Genomic DNA, 19,397 nt, shown 5'->3' with positions numbered 1-19,397 from the left:
TGTGTTCTTAGCAGGATTACAAATCAATCCTTATCAAAGCTATTAGGCCAGCCACTGCACAAAGCCGCCATGCTAACGGGCTTTAGGATGTCTTAGTCTGCTGTGGAGCAGAGACAAGAAGAAGACACAACCATGTCTAAAAGGCACTGTCTGCAATGAAGAGACACACTATGGCTCCAACAGCTGCCGTTGGAACTCAGATAAGCTCTTTTTTGACTTCTCATGCAACAAAATTCCAAATGAGTGTAATTATGTTCCTCATTTGACCTTTGAAGTTTACTTTTTTATTTTTTTTGTTAATGCTAATTTCCTATGTTTTTATTTAATTGTGATTGTGAAGGTCATTGTCTAATAAATGAAAATAATTTGTAATGTGCAAAATCAACATTATTTCACATTTGAAAGAGTGGCAAAATGCCTGAAATTGAAATGAAATAAGTCAACTGCTAAAATAATATGTACTACCTATATAATGATGCTTGTGGTTTCAATTATTTTAGCTATATGTATGAATTTGGATATTTACTCCTATCCTTGTGATCCAGTATAATGGATTATTACTGCTGAGTGAACTTTTTTATATGCATTGGTAAGCAAGTATGCCGACAGTTCCTAGTACATTTTGAAATAAATGTACCTAAATTTAACTTAAACTGAATCTGAAGATTATGCATCATAGTCAACCACAATTAGTCACTCTGTTTGATTACTAGATTGTATATAGGCTACTTGATATTGCATTTTATATACACAATATATACTTTAATGTAACCAATTATTTTTAGTTAAATACCTATGTAATTAAATGTTTTTTTCACATTTGAGACAAAATGTTTTTTAGATACCCTAAATTTTTAAATTACATTTTCACAACAAAAAACGAATTCAGTTTTAAAAATATATTCCCTTTTATTTCATCCATATACAAACGTTTTATCGAATACGAAGATACCCTTATAAGAGCAATGTGTGCATAGAAACACGTTAAATATAGGCTATATCTATTAATTAAATATGTGTACAAACAGAGAGGCCTGTTTCATCTAGAGGAAATCAAATATATACAAAAACGCTGTATAAAAATAACAGCGAGTGTGGTTTTTTCAGTCTTGAAGTGAATCCTCGATGTCAATGTCCACATCAGACTCTTCTGTGAAATCTCTCTCCTCGTCCTCCCTGCCCTGAGATCCGGGGCTCTTTGGTGGCACTGCGAGCCCCAGTTTGGCTAACTTGGCTTGTTGTTGCTCAAGACTCTGCTTTCGCCACTTGATGCGTCTGTTCTGGAACCAAACTTTAACCTGGAGTTGCAAGAAAGTTTAGTGTCTGATCTGTGTTGGCTCGATGTTTAGGCTACATTGTACCTAATATAAATACATTCATAATTCCATTTCATAACTGATGCTTATTTACCTGTGCTTCAGTGAGCTGGAGAGCAGATGCCAGAAGGAAGCGCTCGGATCCGACCATATACTGCTGCCGCGCGAACTCCTTCTCCAGTCGGGACAGTTGCTCATTGGTAAAACTTGTGCGCATTCGCTTTGATTTCCCAGCTTTGTGTTTATAGTGAGAGTGGACTGCTGCTTTAGCCAGTACGGCATCTGTGCATGAGAGAAGTCGCATTGATTAGGGCATTATAACATTGTTCTTTTATCTCAGTAAATATCTTTTAAAATACATTTATTACAGTAAATTTGTCAAACATTCATACCTTGTGCATATATAGCTCCACGGCATGTTGTCTGGTAGTTGTAAGGCGGGTAGCAGAAAACTGGATACCCATTCTGCGTCATGATACTCTGGCTGTACGCAAAGTGTGGCATTTGCGAGTACACATGCGCCGCGAATGGGACACTGGAACTCGAGCCTGGCGCTCGATTGGTGATGTTCCGATACACACTTGTTCTGTCTCTCTCCGTGTGGTCAGGCCTTGCAAGCAGAGCGTCGATTGTGAAGGATTTCCCTGTGCTCGGTTTTGATGAAGTGGCATAGTCCGGATGGAGAGGACGCACTAATTGTCCATAAGTTTGATAAGCTCTTCCAGGCATCTGCATGGCTTCTGTTTGGGTAGGTAAAAGTCCAAAAGGTGTTTAAAAGTGATCCGCAGTAGAGATGTTCTCGAACTTGTGAGGAGCGCAGTGGAATGAAGCTTGGAGAGCCAGCGGTTCTTTTATACCTGCTCAGGGGCGCGAGGTGTGAACGACCCCCAGCGCGCTTTTGTCCTTTTAAGTGGCAGATGAGTCAAACGAGCGGCTCTACAAGGGATCCAATTAACTGATGGAGTTGTAACAAGCTGAGATTGTCAAATATCCTAATGGCCCTCTGCACTACATGCCCCCGGAGGTAGCCCAGAAACACAGAGAGGGGGTCAAGAGCCGAGAGCCAGGAGGTCCAGATCTACTACAAATTCCTGCATGGCTGTGCGACACAGACACGTCCCGTGAGAGTGCACTGATGTTACCCAAATCATATTATTTGTCCTGTGAGAGTGCATTGGTGTTACCCAAATCACCTTATTTCCTGTATTCAAAGTGTACAAGCGGAACAAATTCCCTCACATTCACAGGTCAAAGAAAAGGGAAGGACAAAAAATAGCTACTACTAATCACATTACGACTCGTAGTACATCTCTATAAAGCCCGTTGCCTTGTCTTTATGACTCCAGATTCTCATAATATTTTAATCGTGGTTAATGAACCAATTCATAATTTGTGCCTCACATTGTAACACATTTCATATATTAAGTGTAGGCTAATTATTGCCTGAAAAATGGTGCCAATCTGGTAAATTCGGTGTTGCCCAACTGATTAAGAAAACGAGACGCGTTGAAACTCATTAAATCTGGCAGAAATGATTGTGATAAGTGAATGAGATTGAAACTAAGATGTTGTTATGGCGCAATAATGAGAAGATGTTTTACTGCGCAGACCACAGTAGCCTAACACTTAGGTGTTGTGGATAATGTCAGAATTGACTTCCAGTTTCAGTCTTGGGGTGTCAAATGAAAGTCGGGATAGGCGATCTCTTCTACTGTACTTCATGTAAACACATTGATCAGTTCTGTATTGCACCTTGTGCCAATTGTGTTTTTGTCAGTTTTGGTGTTGGCCGAAAATGGGAGAGGAGATTTGCCGCACCTGGGCTTCAGTTTTCTCACTCTGAGTGCGAAGCCCGCTGATTTCTCGGGCGAGTAACTGATGAGAAGCTAATCTATTATAAATTTCCGCTACAGACGTCCACTGATTATAGAGTGATACGATCTTAATACTATAACTCACTAATTTATTTAAAGTTCTTCTAACTTTAATCCATGTATAATTATCTTAATATTATTTCCGGCTTTTCACAATTATAATTAGGCTAGCTGCTGTTTAGCTACCAGAAGTAACATAAAGTAACTTAAAATAGTCACTTAACATTTTTGAATTCATTAACACTTATTTTGTCATTTGAAGTGAAAATAAAGCATGGTCAAATTTGTGTGTGCCTGGAGCATAATTCATGTCTGAACAAAGCCTGATGTTGAGGACCAGTGATGGGAGGAAATTACTTATGTAAAGAAGGAGCGATACTTGCTCTCAATTAGGACATGAAACGCTGCAGATGAAAAGCAGCGGCTTCACTAAAGGAAGTGATTTGCTTTCTAATACTGCTTTAGAACAAAGACGCGCTCTTTCAAGAGAGGATTATAGTCAGCTCTGCAAACTCTTCGTGCTCATTGCTTAAAGACAAGTCCAGTGCAGAGGACTTGCTAAAGCACAGTTAAACAGTTCTTCCTTTGACCGGCGCGTTTTCTAATTACAGAAGCGCACCTGACACCAACGCGTCTAATGAACAGCGCAAACAGCGCGCCTCTGCGCCCGGAGAAACTCGGCTTCTGACCACTTAGACCAAGATTTCCTTGTTTGTTGACATGTTTCTCTGAACGAGCTTGAAAGAAAGGCATCACGCCGCGCGAGGCGTTGTTTACATATGACCGTTTAGTCCTCACGTCTGAATCTTCAGCAAGCACATCTGGACAGCAGTGCTATACGTTTGCCCATTATTACGCGGAGCTGTCTTTTTATTATTCAAAATAAATAAATGAAGATACATTTTTGGATCTCCATTTCTTTCTTTTAACAATTGCCTTGTCTGAAAAAGAATATATTTTCAAGGATTCAAATCAAGGCTCTGATCAGGCCAAAACATGAACCTGGTGGAGTTGTACTTAATCAATTTCTTGTTAGTCTTTGCTGTGTGTGGAAAAAATAACATCTAAACATTTCTCTTGAGATTACAACTTTTGAGTTGCTTTCAGCAATATATCAAATGATTTTTCACAGTGAAGCGGCTCACCAGCAACTAAAAATGCTCCCCACATCATGATACATCTTCCTCCTTGCTTCAATGTCCTGGAGATGCTCCTGTTTTATCCTGATTCATCACTTCACACAAATCTGCTGAACCACTCAGAATCATACTTCCCAACACAATCCAATTTGGCTAATTCATATGAATGTATAGGAGCTCATTCGTTTTCTTGTGATATGCTTTTTCCTCCACTAATTGTCAAGAACATGGTTTTGTAATGTATTATTTATGATTTATTTTAGATTTCAAGGACAGAATGTGCTGCTAGGCTCTGACGTTAACCAAAATTAAGGATGAGTGCTGGTTTGTGTATTGGAGCCAGACAGAGAATACACTGATGGGCTTTTTTTGTGTTGGTGGTCCTTTTCTTAGTCGTAGTGAAGTACAGGCTGCCCCTCCTTCAACAACATCCTTTTACATTGCACCACCCAAAGCTGTCACATCAAACCTTCAATTAAAATTATTTTCTGACGTAAAATCATTGATGTGCAGAATAAGACATTAGTCTTTGAATCTTAGTTGGTTCTTTGTCATTAGTTGATCTTAAATGAGTAGAGTAGTGACTATTTATAATGCATGTAGGATAAAGTGAAACTTCTTTGCTTAGAGAAAATTTACTCTTTAAATGTATCACCTTTCTTTTCACTTATCAGGTTGTGCATCTGCTTAGGGTTTACTAGAGTGCATTATGAGTTCAACATGTAACAATTTCAGTTTACTCTTAAAGACATTCTATGTTTTACCAAAAAGTGCTATGTGTTTTATTGTTGGGATATAATGCTTAGTGTTTTATTTAGCAAGTGACATTAAGATTATTACCTCAGAGGTGAAAACTGACCAATTATCTCACCTGATTATCTCACCTCAGTCAATAGGCATCCAGATAACTTCTGTATACATGCAGTAGCGGTATAATACTGCAGAATGGACCATCTCATTTCTATTCACTCTGGTAGGAGCATCCGGGTCATCAAGGAGAAACAAGGCAAATTGGTCTATTTAACATTTACTGTTTCGAGCAGTTTGACCAGATGACCACGTAACTTACGTCTAGCTTCAATACACATTCAGCCGGGTCATGATGTGCACTGAAAAGAAATGTTTTAAATATGCTTCATCCAAAATATATATATTTTTTCAATCACATGATGTCATCTATTTTTATTTAAATATTCAAAAATAAAAATAAAATGGTTACTCCAGCAAATAATGTAACAGTTAGATCATAACTCGTTGCCACTTTTGTCTGACTTACCTGTGATTATTTTTTGTTTGCCTACATGGAAAGTGGACTTACTTTGTTGCTGTCATGTTAGATTGCATTGCAGTTTCTTCCACTTGCTCCCCTGATTGCACCTTTCCACATTTATTAGATACCTTTCAAGAGATTTATAACTTTGGACAACATTTATAATTTTTCGTTTTTACACAAGCAATTTCAACCAAGCATTAAAGTCATGATGCTTGTGCATCACACCATAGTCATGATTGTCTGTCGTCATTCTCAACAACATCTTGTATATAACATAATGTTAACAAGATAAGTGAAGTAAGAGTGAGACCTGAGATGTGAGATTAAATCACATTTGATGTTTCCCATATCATTTTTGTAGTATAAAAATAGCAGAAAGATAGTATGACACAGGATAGTTAGTAAAAATCTTGTCCCTGAGGAGAGTGAGATTTTGCGTGTGTATTCAGGCTGTCTGACACCATTTGACCCCACCTTGACTTGATGGTCCAGCATTTTCAGCAACACCCATTGCCGATTCAGATGCTTGATTTCTCTCTGTAGGGCTGCAGGGTTTAAAAACACTGGGCCGTTGTCACAATTGTTTAGGCCATGCAACTAATGTCCCATCACCCTTCCAGCTCTTTGTCTCTTTCTCGTCTGCTCATCAGGAGCCACATTAGAACATGGATAGAACTGAGGACTAATGAGACGACTTGATTGCTTTTTTGGTAAAGTAATTACTTAGAAACCAAAATCAGGAAAAATTAAATCATGTGGAGAAAATATAAATTCTTGTTTCATTTATTTATGTATTTATTTATTTTACACTTCTTTCTTTGTGCATTTTAATAATTATTAATTAGTCTGAGGAATATTTATATAGTATATCAAATATGCCAGTAGATCAGGATTTATTTGTTGCGTCTTTCACTGACCTGAATATTATAATATTATAGAATTTATTAAATGTAAATATTTAATTTAGCACACCATATATGTTTCAGTTTAGATTCATTATTACAGATTTATTACACTAATATGAGATCATTATATTGATTTTTTAATAGAAAGCTTTATTTTCAGCATCATTAATTCAGTTTTCAGTGTCACATGATCCTTCAGAAATAATTCTAATATGATGATTTGCTGCTCAAGTACTGTTTCTTATTAATATCAATCATTCAAACAGTTGTGCTGCTAAAAGTTTAAAAGAACAACATTTATTTGCAATTAAAATCTGTAACAAAAGACTTTGCTGGCACTTTTGATCAATTTATTGATATTGAAATTGAATTTCAAATTGTTCTATCACAAATCTAGTGGTCTATAAAATTGATTGTGTATATGCAGAGAAACATTCTAATCATCTATTCACAATTAACCACAAAAATGACTGCACTTAGTAACATCTTCTTTGTCCGCATATCATCCTTCAGACGGTCTAGCCATCACTTCTTGTGCTTTCTGTGTGGTTGCTTGCCATGCGGGTTTAGTCAGAGTGCTGTTCTATCCTTTATAGCTTATTACTATGTGGCCACACTACTGGTGTCGTCCTTCTCGCATCTTCTCCATGATTGGGGCGATGCCCATCCGCTTTCTGACATCTTCTTTTGTCACAAGGAGGTTCGAACCCCATTTGGGACATTGCGGTAAAGTGCTTGGATCCACTGAACGTGGGCTTCAGGCACATTTTGAATGTGTCCATTCAGGTCTCCACTGAGCACCAGGTGTTCTTCCGGGTCGATTGATCGAAGATGGGCTTCTATGCTTTCCTAGAACGTGTAATGTTGGTCATGTACCTAGTTTGCAGGGTTAACTCCCTCAGCTTTTCACTCACTTCTGACACAATTCTGGGTGGATAATTTGCTGATCACCTCCCATTACATTACATTTATTCATTTAGCAGACGCTTTTATCCAAAGCGACTTAGAGATGAAGACAGTGGAAGCAATCAAAAACAACAAAAAGAGCAATGATATAGAAGTGCTATAACAAGTCTCAGTTAGGTTAACACAGTACACAGCATAGGATTTTAAATAATATAATAAATAAAAAGAAAACAGAATTAAAAAAGAATAGAGCAAGCTAGTTAGAGGTCTTTACACACACACAATTGCATAATAAATGAAAAGAAAATAGAATACAAAAAGATTAGAAAGGTAGTTAGAATTTTTTAAAGATGAGAATTAGAATAGTGAGTGTTAACATTAGAGGGTCAAATAAAGATGGAAGAGATGTGTTTTAAGCCGATTCTTGAAGATGGCTAAGGACTCAGCTGCTCGGATTGAGTTGGGGAGGTCATTCCACCAGGAGGGAACATTTAATTTAAAAGTCTGTAAAAGTGACTTTGTGCTTCTTTGGGATGGCACAATCAAGCGACGTTCACCAGCAGAACGCAAGCTTCTAGAGGGCACAGAAGTCTGAAGTAATGAATTTAGGTAAAGGTGTGCAGAGCCAGTGGTAGTTTTGTAGGAAAACATCAATGCCTTGAATTTTATGCGAGCAGCTATTGGAAGCCAGTGCAAATTGATAAACAGAGGTGTGACGTGTATTATTTTTGGCTCATTAAAAATTAATCTTGCTGCCACGTTCTGGATTAATTGTAAAGGCTTTATAGAACCGGCTGGAAGACCTGCCAAGAGGGCATTGCAACAGTCCAGCCTGGACAGAACAAGAGCTTGAACAAGGAGTCGTGCAGCATGTTCTGAAAGAAAGGGCCTGATCGTCTTGATGTTGAATAAAGCAAATCTGCAGGATTGGACAGTTTTAGCAATGTGGTCTGAGAAAGTCAGCTGATCATCAATCATAACTCCAAGGCTTCTAGCTGTTTTTGAAGGAGTTATGGTTGATGTGCCTAACTTGATGGTGAAATTGTGATGAAGCGGTGGGTTTGCTGGAACCACAAGCGGTTCTGTCTTGGCAAGGTTGAGTTGAAGGTGATGGTCCATCATCCAGCAAGAAATGTCTGTTAGACAAGCTGAGATGCGAATAGCTACCGTCGGATCATCAGGATGGAATGAAAGGTAGAGTTGAGTGTCATCAGCATTGCAGTGATAAGAAAAGCCATGTTTCTGAATGACAGAACCATGTCATTGTAATGTCATGTCATGTCATTCCACTTCATCTCTTGGATGCACGTGATGTTGATGTGGCCTGTCTTGAAGACGTTGGTCAATTTGTGGGTTCTTCCAGTCATGGATGATTTGATGGTAACCAATTGTGGTTACCACCATCTTTGGCCCACCTTGTTCACAGGCAGGTAGCCCTCGCCAATTTCTCATGCTGTTCAGGTGATGACAACACTTATCTCCTTATATGGGGGAACACCCAGCTTGATCGTGTCCATTTAGAGCTAACATTGCATATAATGCTGCCGATGGTATCCCATGTGCCACTCCATTTGCTGTTGGGAGCCAGGGTCGCTGTTAGCTGAGCTTGACTTGTTGTTCAGCCAGTGCCACGAAGACTGGACTTGACTGGCGCTTGGACTTCATATATTATATAATCAATATAAATGTTTGATATTTTATAACCAAATCAAAGTGTACTCAGATAACAACAACAAAACTTTATACTAAAAGTGAAAAATTTTGTATATTTTTTTTTTCTATTTTTTATACAGACCTGTTATTTCATATTTTCTGATATTCTAATGTAATATTTTTCTACAAAAATAATTTCTTCCTATGTTAGACTGCTCTGCTATTGCCTGTTGGTTTATGGCCATCACAGCCTTCAATACAAGAGTTAATGTTGTTTTATGTCACACTCGGCTACATGTCTTTTTACACAGTGGTGTAAGACAGTGTGAACTTTTCACTTGAGTTGAACATAGTGACGACAGAATGTGATGTTTGGTGTAATCTCAATAAATCAATAATGGGATGTGTGATCTATCGATAGCCTGTTTCCAAGTTCCACATAGGTGGTCTTGAGGAGAAGGGGAGAGTTTATGGTGGTATTTTAGAGTGGGTAGTGAAATTATATGGGGCATTTTAGGGGGTTATTTGGGAAAGTTATGCAAGGTGACACTTTTTAATGGAGGTGAGAATTGGTGGGTTGGACTTTGACACTTGATCTGTGTTTACACTTCCTGTCACAGAGAGTGAGAGGGAGACAGTGAAAAGAGAGTAAATAGTGCCAGAACTACTGTGATCAACCCTGGACTAAGGAAAGTTGTGGATGTGTTTTGTAAACAACCTGCTATAGAGATTCAGACAACCCTACTTTAAAGAGACAGACTGTGCTCTTATTGCACACAATGCAGGCTACAGCAAAGCTACATGTCTCAACCTCATGCAGTAATAACAATGGACAGTTTATTGCCCTATTTTACAAAGCACCACAAATAATGTAGTTTTAAGAGTGAAACCTCAAGGAGAAACCTAGCTGCTAAGTAGATGTAGAAGTAGATCTTTCTAAAAGTATAAAAAAAATCAAAAGCATCACTTTTGAATAATTTAATGTGTTTGCTGAATAAAATAATCAATATATTTAATTTCTGTAAAGAACAGTAACCTCATTTGAATTAATTTTAAGTGGTAACTTACTAATTATTTTTGACATAAATTGTTTATTTATTATATTGTTTATTTTGATCTTTAAAAAGAGAAAAGTTATAAACTTAGTAGATACAAATAACATAGCTAAGTCAAGTGTAGTCAGTTTTTTGGTAGTGAAAATTATATTCACTCAAAATAAGTATCTTTTTGACTGTATAATTTTCCAAGCAGCCATCATAGAAATCCTTGCTCATGTTTGTCAAATCTCTGGCAGTCTGTAGACATCTCATGGTCTGGTTGCTAACAAACACACATAGCCGTTTCTTTACACAGATTAAATCAGTCTCCTTTAGCCTGTACTTGATGCAATGGAACAAACCATGGAGATCACCCACACAATGACACACGTGCGGTCTGGGGAAGATAGAAAAGGTTTGCGTGTTATAGCTCATTGTATAATTGTTGACTGTTCCTCACATCTCATTGTGGTGGTTTTTGGGTAAACTACAAAAACCCATTCCATTTATACTGCCCTCATGTGGTGCTGATGATTACTTGATTTAGAAGTATAGAGTGGGGTAACACATGTTGCTTTCTATTTAAAGGAGTCGTATTGTGCTTTTTCACTTTTTCAACTTTAGTTATGTCTGTAATGTTGCTGTTTGAGCATAAAAAAGATCTGCAAAGTTACAAAGCTCAAAGTTACACATTTCGTATTTCAGAAGGCGGGCCTTCATTTGATACAGGAACTATTTGAGTTCTTCATTCCAGACTGGGAGAGAGGTATTGTTCTAATGTAGAATATGTGAAAAATTATGTTTTTTGAACAACTTAGTGTGAGAACTTCTTCTAGTACACCCCCAAAACCAAATCAAGCCTTGTAAAAGAACTAGGTTAATACTTACAATCATATAATATTTGTAAAAATAAAACATAATCTTGTGGCTTGATAAAAGTTAAGAAAAGAAAAGGTTTGACAGAACATCTAGCACCTTTATTAAACACATAGGCAGATGCAATTGATGAGTAATTCATGAATGATCTGAACAAACTTAAACCAACTTTCCAACAATCAAGATCCCAGGGAACTTTATGCTCCCTTCAGTTTGCTCAGCTTTCTGATGTTTAGGTGGCTTCCATGATCACATGATTGGGTGCAAAATCCTTTATTTTTTTAGGGGAGAGTGGGGTCGAAAGTAACGTTTTCATTTTCAGTTTTTTAACGCATTTTCAGTTTTTTTATATATAAAATTAAATCAAGTTTAAATGTCAGGAGTTCCTGTCGGGACGAAAGTAACAGTTGTTACTTTTGTCCCGCTACAGTCACAAAAAGTATTTATTTTGTTCCGGTGCATGCTATATTGTGACTTTCTGTGTCTTGCATCATTTCTTACAAATGTTTATGTCATATTATACCAAAAGAATATGTCTGAGTGAGGGTCAGAAGGACAGACATAGGTCTGGTTTTATCCAGATGTTTTTGAGAGGGTGTTTCTGGACATAGAGGAACATCACTCTCTTGGCAGCTGCTACATCACATTTATATTTAGGTTTTAGCCATATCTTAGCCTTTATACCTCCACCTATGAATTTGCAGTGTTTCCAGTTGTTTTAATGCACATTTTCAATTTATGCATGAAAACAACTGGATGGAAACATATATAGGACTACTGTTACATTATGTTTAGAGTTTTTTTATTATGCTAATGTGATACAATTTTTATATTGTGCATTCTGTAGAAAAAAAATGTTTTATAAAAATACATTGAAATTGACAATAAAAAAAATACAGTCAGGTTTTAAGACATCTGATGAAACTTAAATTTAAAATGAAAATATGAAAATGTAATTTAATAATTTTTTTGCAAAGATAAAGGACAAAATATGTTTGCAGTTACTAATTAACAAGGTCACAATCAGGTATACTTAAGAAAAATAAGAGTAACAGAAAAAAATCTAGCTTATATTGTTGTGTTACTTTTGACCCACCTGTGTGTTACTTTCGTCCCAACCGATGGGGTCCAAAGTAACAATGTGCAACTTATGTTCAAAGTAAAATTATACTGAAGTCTTTCTACATTTCTACAAAATACCACCTGGTATTGTTAGACCACACTTCTGAATTACTGGCCACAGCAGAAATATATCTCTGTCTACAACATTATCTTTTAAAATGAAGTTTTTCTGAAAAATGGTACTTTCGCCCCTGCTCTCCCCTACTTTGATTTCTCTTTGTTGGTTTAGAAAAACTGTTCTTTGTACTTCACAACTGCAATTTTGGTAAAATGCTTCATTTAATAAGGCTAATTAGTATCCAAATAATTCACATTCATAGTTTTATATTTTGGCAAAGTTACTAGCAAATACTGTATCGAAAGGTTGTTTGGCATTCACTGGAAGACATTCAGACTCAAAATTTTCTATGGACTACATCTAAATCTTTTGATAGGCATAACTGAATTTGTATGAATTACCAATCACATCTAAATGTTTCAGTCAGCCAAATTGAATTTGTGTGAATTGAATTTCATTTTCATACATTAGGCCAATTGAAAAATGTAGATGTGACCAGTCACTAGAAAATATTGATATGGAGATGTTTTTAACAGGGAAAATAAAGATCACTTTTAATTTGATTTGGCACGGATGACTTTTCGGTAATAAAACTAAAATAAAATAAACTAAATAACTAAAGGACCATACCAGTGAATTAATATCTGACAATGATGCCTCATACATCTTTGTTCGTAAATCATAAATTATGTTGAAATTATTAAACTACTTGCAGTAAAATGCATTTTAAATAATGTTTACGTGGTACTCTGGTTTACCAAGGCACTTGGTTGTATGTGACATGAATGAAGGGAAAAGAGTGCATTCGAGTCTATTTTCGGAAACGATAATATTAAACGGAACAGACAGAGTTGTTACGATCTAGAGCGCCCCCTGCTCCACTCCCAGCCTCATTGCAGGCACTGCACTTTTCCGTATTCACGAGGTCCCTTGGGGGTCTCTAATGCTAAATTGCCCAAGTACTCATCTAAACTAAAGTACAAGAGTGTGCACGTGGAACCAGCTACCCAATGTAACCATGCGCTCGTGAAGAGATGCTCTACATTAATACTAGTCAATCCCAGTGACGTCACATTGGCATGCTTCTTATTGCAGCATTATAAATACATAAAGTGGTGAAATGCTCTCTCAAGCTTTTAGTATCTCTATCTGCTATATGGGAAGGCATGTAGCCTACAACAACGCAGTGCTCAAGTTAAAATAAGTTCGACTAAGTTCAACATGTGAGAAGATCTATATGATAATATAATAAACACAGACACGGTTTGAATTGAAGTCGTAATTTATCTGATCTCCCTGAAACATTAGAATCTCAAGGCACTGTCAAATCACAGCCAAGAAAACACTGGGACTGTCAGAACGCCCTATAGATGGCATCCTCAGCAAACCTGTCGGCATGCAGCAATATATTTGACAAACACCAGGTGTCATTATAGTTCACGGCACTGTGCCAGTACTGGTTTAATACCTGGACATTTACTGTCTATATTCACACATGCACATTTATTTACTCGCGATTTTGTGAAAAACTTTCAGGTTTTGGGAAGGCTTGGCTATTTTAAAAACGAATAGTTCCAACCATTTTAAATATTTCAAAATTCTAGTTTTTATTCAAATATATTAGATAGTTATTGTTTAGTATGGTTCTACATTTTAATCACATTTAGGGTAACAGTGGCCACGTAGGCCTAGATGTAAAATTGCAAAAAAAAAAAAAAATCATATCAAAAGATATTGTGCTCGTCCAGCCCCACCTCTGTGGACCTAATGGGCGTGACCTAATGAGTTATGTTTAGTGGTAGTGTTATGGCTCTACAGATGCCATGTCTAGAGATCTTATTCTAAATGACTGTTTAATTAGCGCAATAATCTTATCTTCACTGGCTGATTTGTTCAAGCATCTTATTCTATAAAAAACCATTAATCCTATAAATTCTAAAGCGGTTATACTAATGAAAAAAAACAGACGAATCATCAAATGTGCATAATTACAGTTGTATCTCAATGAATCTTGAGACATGGGACAAAACATACAGTTAAAAATACAGTTAATCAGAGATAATCACTAGCACTTTCATGTGTATCGTTTGTTTTATTTTATCAAAATGACGACAATTGAGGTGATACAACTGTCATGTGTATTTCAAAATATTACAGTGAGTCAATATTCTATTCTAAAAGTCAATAAGTTTGGTGAAACAGCTTATAAAATATACACGATAGTTCCATTCAAACTGATGGAGAAAGAGCAGACTTAAAATAAATGTTATCCTGTGGCTCCGTCTTGTGGACAACATTAGTATTACAGCCCCCCATCTTCATTTACACCTTGAGAAAAATGGCTGACAGACACTGTAACTCATTTATCATTATATCTAAATGGTACTCTGGTTCATGTCCCAAACAAAATCATGGTGCTTTGTTGAATGTGACTTGTATGGTGTGAAGTGTAGATTGCATACAAGTCTGTTTTTGGAAACAGAGTTATAAAAAAAAAAATAATAATGTTGGTCATGATCTAGAGTGCCCCCTGCTTCCCACCTTGCAGGCATTACACAACATTACGTAACTTGCACTAAACCCTCTTTGTACAAATCTAAACTAAATGATACGCTCCCCCATAACTGCCATAGCGACTGTGCACATAAAACATACTCAGTGTATGCTAACCAGCACTGTGCTCATGGAGATGCTCTGTATTTCTGTTTATAGTTCTTCACAGGATTTCGGACACATTTGTCCAGAATTACGTTACTTGTTTGCGTTCTGCGAAGTAGCAATCTGTGATTCACAGGTCAAAAGGTCTTGTGCCGAATTTCAACTTCCTGACAAATTCTAACCCTACTCCTTGAACCTGCCTAATTCTAAATTATAGTATATGTGCCCCTACTTTTGCTAACACAATCAGATAATTATGAATAAAAACGTTAGACTTCACATGCTATCAGTTTAACATCATCTATTAATAATTTTATTATAAAATAAACAATGCGAAGTGAACGAGCTGTCAATATTTAAAATAAATATCTGTTGTGGTGTTGACCGGTGTCGAGAGATATTTTTGTGTGAAATGGATGAGACAGGAGATGCACTCAAGCATACCTCTTTAACTCAACCACCCAAACTGCCACCCACCCACCCACACACACACACACACTCACACACACACACACACACACACACACACACACACACACACACACACACACACACACACACACACACACACACACACACACACACACACACACACACACACACACACACACACAAACAAAAACAAACAGCCTATATACATACTGCTGAGACTTAACAGACACCTCTCCTGATATCAGGGACGTTGTATATCATGTCAGACCATCTCTGCTTCACCTCTCTTATATCCCACAATGAATATAAACATTGACAGATAAGACCAGATGATCAATATGACAACCGCTTGTTGTGTTTGTGCATGCTCAAACACTGGAGACTGTTCATTTTTCATCTTTCTGTTATCAAAACATACCTGACAACATCAAGTTTAGATTAATTCAGTATTCAGCCTGCTGCCTCTTATTTGCAATTGTATGTTTGTTTGACACGGCTCGCTGATTTCTGAGTGCTGCTGGGGCAAAACAAGCTGACAGAGCTTAATCTAGTCAACATGTTCAGAGGTTTTCTCTTTTATCATGATTGAGTTATCAAGAGAGTTATCAAGATTTTTTCTTCTAAGATGAGTGCTTTGGTTAAGATATCGTATACAGTGCCTTTTTATTCAGGGACTTTAAGTTCACTTCAGAAACAGCAGTCAAGGGGTTATGTACCTTTATGATAGATCATTATGAAAGATTATACTGTCGTTTATGCTCAAACTAGATAACTGAAAGTTCATTGAAAATATAATTTAAGTTCAAGGTTGTTTACTGAAACTTTTAACACAAAACTGCCACTCCTTTTCTTGTCCTGGTGGTTTAAAGGAGTAGTCAACTCTCAGAATGAGAATTCTGTCATTATTTAGTCACCCTGTGCTTGTTCCAAACCAGTACGAGTTTCTTTCTTCTGTTGAACACAAAATAATATATTTTGAAAAATGTTTATATCTGAACAGTTAATGGCCACCATTGACTTCCATAGTAGGAAAAAAAAAATACTATGGAAGTCCAGTAACTGTTCTGAACAAGGGAAGTAAGTGAGAAAAGAAGTGAACTACTCCTTTAAAGTCGGCTCTTCCTAAAAACAAATCTCTGGAAATTTATTTGATTATATCGGGTTATTCTGTTCAACACTCTTCAGGACACTTAGAGGAGTGTAGATCTTAAACTGGATTTGCTTTTTTTTTTTTGGAACAACTTTACACTTTACAATGGCACGTTTACTGTAAAATGTATCAATATTAGTATTTATCAAGATTTTTTACTTAGCTTTTATTTTTATTCAGTTTTCACTTTAATTTTAGTTCACAGTTTAGTACTTTTGTAACATGCTTTTGTCTAAGTTAGTCTAAGTTATGAGGAGGAGCCGGTTCTTTTCATCCACTATTAAGAGTAAACAGCTGTTCACCTTCAGTTCTGTTCATTTTTATACAAATGTGAACTTCTCAACATACATACAATGGACGTACCATATTTTAATGTTATATACTCTTTAATGGTAGTAGCATTATTTAATTCATGACTAATGGACAACTGAAAAATTAAATTACATGCATTAAATGACAAGCATAATGAAATACTGATCAGCAGGTGGGACATGGATTGTTAATGACTGGATAAAAGCTGTTGAGCTCAGAATAACACACATATGCATTTGCAAATCGGTAATTTAAACATTCGTGTGCAAACACAGAGCTGTATTATCACCACTGATGGTCCACTTCACACACAATTACAGGCTGCTTTTGGCTGGGCTGTGCCGAGCATTTGCAAAATACCCATTTTACTGCAGAACGGCTACAACTGAATGCATTTTAAATGAGGACAATCAGTGTTTATATGCTTCACGGACCCCCACTGAAGAGCTCCGTGTCTCTTTACAAAGTGGCTGAAAGCAGTGTCACAGGCTGACTGGGGGCTTGATGAGGAAGTATTTAAGTCTTTAATTAATAAAAACCGTTTCCCATAATGCTGTTCAGCCATTCAGTTACAATTTGTGCTGTTTTAACTGTAAATTTTGATCCTGGGGAATACTCATTTCTGCATTTTAAAGTTTTAAAACACTCAACACTGATTTAGAAAAACTGAAAAATCATGTGGATGATTTTGGAATTTGATATGTGTGTATCTGACCATGTTTGCTTCTGTGGAAACTGTGAAGATATGTTATCAGATCAGAAGCAGATCCTTTTAATATTGTTGTAAACATTTCATGCTGATCTGCTGTGTCACCTTTGAACCCTTCTCACATTCTTCTGCTCCGTCCTGTGTGTTAATGTCCAGCTGTCTCTGTCTTTGATCAGCTGTATAGGCCTGTCTATTTCACCTCTTTCTTCCTCTTTCTAGCCTTGTCGTCTCCTTTCCGTCTCAGGTCTGTTAGAACCCGTTGGCCTCTATGCCTCCTTCCCAACAAACCCCCTACTCTCCTTTTTTTCTTGACGCTCTCCTCCCCCTCCTCTCTTTTGTCTCTGCTTTTTTCGTATTCCCTCCAACGCTGGCCTAAGGCTGAGTTATTTTCTCCCTGCAGGCCCATCTGTTCCCAGAAGACGCAGGAGGCAGATGTTCTTGCCCGTCCATTCTCCCCCTCTCTCTGTCTCAGTGCCTCTCTTTCATGCTGACCTGAAAGCAGTAGTTAGCAGTGGTCACTGTGTACAGAAAAAATGTATGTCAGAATATCAGAATGGACAAGACTGAGGAATATTGTTGATACATGAGGCTGTTGATACATGGGGCAACTTCTTGACCTATGTTGCTGTCAAAAGTGGATTTTAAACACCAACACCAAAGATCATGATATACTCATAGATCGATTACAAAACTATATAAGTATTCAAGGGCAGGCTCTAAGATGGTTTAGATCCTGTCCGATCTCTACAACTTTGTTTATTTAAATGGGGAGTCATCTCATTTATCACCAGTAAAATATGGAGTGCCACAAGGATCTGTCCTAGACCCTCTGCTATTTTCAATATACATGTTGCCCCTGGGTAATATTGTTAGAAAATACGGGATTAGTTTCCACTGTTATGCTGATGATACTCAACTATATGTCTCAGCGAGACCAGATGAAACTTCTAAATTATCTAAGCTAACAGAGTGTGTTAAAAATGTAAAAGATTTAAATGACCAATAATTTTCTCTTATTACATTCGAATAAGACTTATTGGACAAAAAATAAAAAAAAGTACACCAAATCTCCTAGATTAAAATCTGCAACTAGACGGATGTACTGTTACTTCCTCTACAGTCAAAAATCTGGGTGTTATATTAGACAGCAACTTGTCTTTTGAAAACCATATTTCCCATGTTACAAAAACAGCGTTCTTCCATCTTAGAAACAAGCTACGAAACGTTACCTGTTTCTGATGCAGAAAAGCTAGTTCATGCATTTATGACCTCTAGACTGGACTATTGTAACACACTTCTTGGTGGTTGTCCAGCATCTTCAATAAACAAGCTACAGGTAGTCCAAAATGCAGCAGCTAGAGTCCTTACCAGGACAAAAAATATGATCATATTATCCCAATTCGATAGTCTCTGCACTATCTTCCTATTAAGTTCTGTAACAGTTACAAATAATTATTACTTACACCCTAAATGGTTTTCCTGCGTACCTAACTATATACCAATCTTTAGTCCATCACGCTCCCTAAGGTCACAAAACGCTGGACTTTTGGTAGATCCTAGGATAGCAAAGTCCACTAAAGGAGGTAGAGCTTTTTCACATTTGGCTCCCAAACTCTGGAATAGCCTTCCTGAAAATGTTCGGGGTTCAGACACACTCTCTCTGTTTAAATCTAGATTAAAAACACATCTCTTTCGCCAAGCATTCAAATAGTTCATCGAAAACTTGAAAAAAGTTATATCTAATCAAATGTGCATTATTATTCTTTAGCTTGGGTTAAACTAATTAATTTTACTTGGTTGGAACAGCAGCTACGCTAATTATGTCTTTATTTGTTTCTCTGTTTTACCACGGGATGTAACTAGGATTTACACAAGCTCCAGTCTGGATCCAGAACACCTCAGAAGAGATGATGCTGACCCTCAGAGGACCTCAGATGATGCTTACCCTGAAACAATATACAGAACTAACAAATATTG

The 19,397-nt window shown here is 37.0% G+C and overlaps 1 protein-coding gene and 1 long non-coding RNA gene across 3 annotated transcripts; one reads left to right on the top strand and one right to left on the bottom strand.

Moving 5' to 3' along the window:
- Nucleotides 1-90: 90 nt before the first annotated feature.
- LOC113112903 (uncharacterized) lies at nucleotides 91-19,344 on the top strand. Of its 2 annotated transcripts, none has more exons than XR_003293511.1 (3): nucleotides 91-245; nucleotides 1,108-1,516; nucleotides 19,284-19,344. It is a non-coding gene; the product is annotated as an uncharacterized LOC113112903 (long non-coding RNA). The 2 variants fall into 2 exon arrangements; XR_003293512.1 differs by lacking the exons at nucleotides 91-245; nucleotides 19,284-19,344 and adding exons at nucleotides 1,925-2,064; nucleotides 17,821-18,207 and having other exon boundaries at nucleotides 1,410-1,516.
- On the bottom strand, nucleotides 885-3,053 carry LOC113112902 (homeobox protein notochord-like). Its single transcript, XM_026278821.1, has 3 exons — nucleotides 1,709-3,053; nucleotides 1,411-1,598; nucleotides 885-1,298 (listed from the first exon to the last, which is right to left on the bottom strand). The coding sequence occupies exons 1-3, from the start codon at nucleotides 2,049-2,051 to the stop codon at nucleotides 1,104-1,106; spliced, it is 726 nt and encodes a 241-aa protein (XP_026134606.1). The 5' UTR covers nucleotides 2,052-3,053; the 3' UTR covers nucleotides 885-1,103.
- Nucleotides 19,345-19,397: the final 53 nt, after the last annotated feature.

This window comes from Carassius auratus, chromosome 13, assembly GCF_003368295.1.
Source record: "Carassius auratus strain Wakin chromosome 13, ASM336829v1, whole genome shotgun sequence".
Classification (NCBI taxonomy): Eukaryota; Metazoa; Chordata; class Actinopteri; order Cypriniformes; family Cyprinidae; genus Carassius; species Carassius auratus.
Note: the sequence above shows the minus strand (reverse complement) of the source record. Positions and strands in the feature narration are given on the sequence as shown.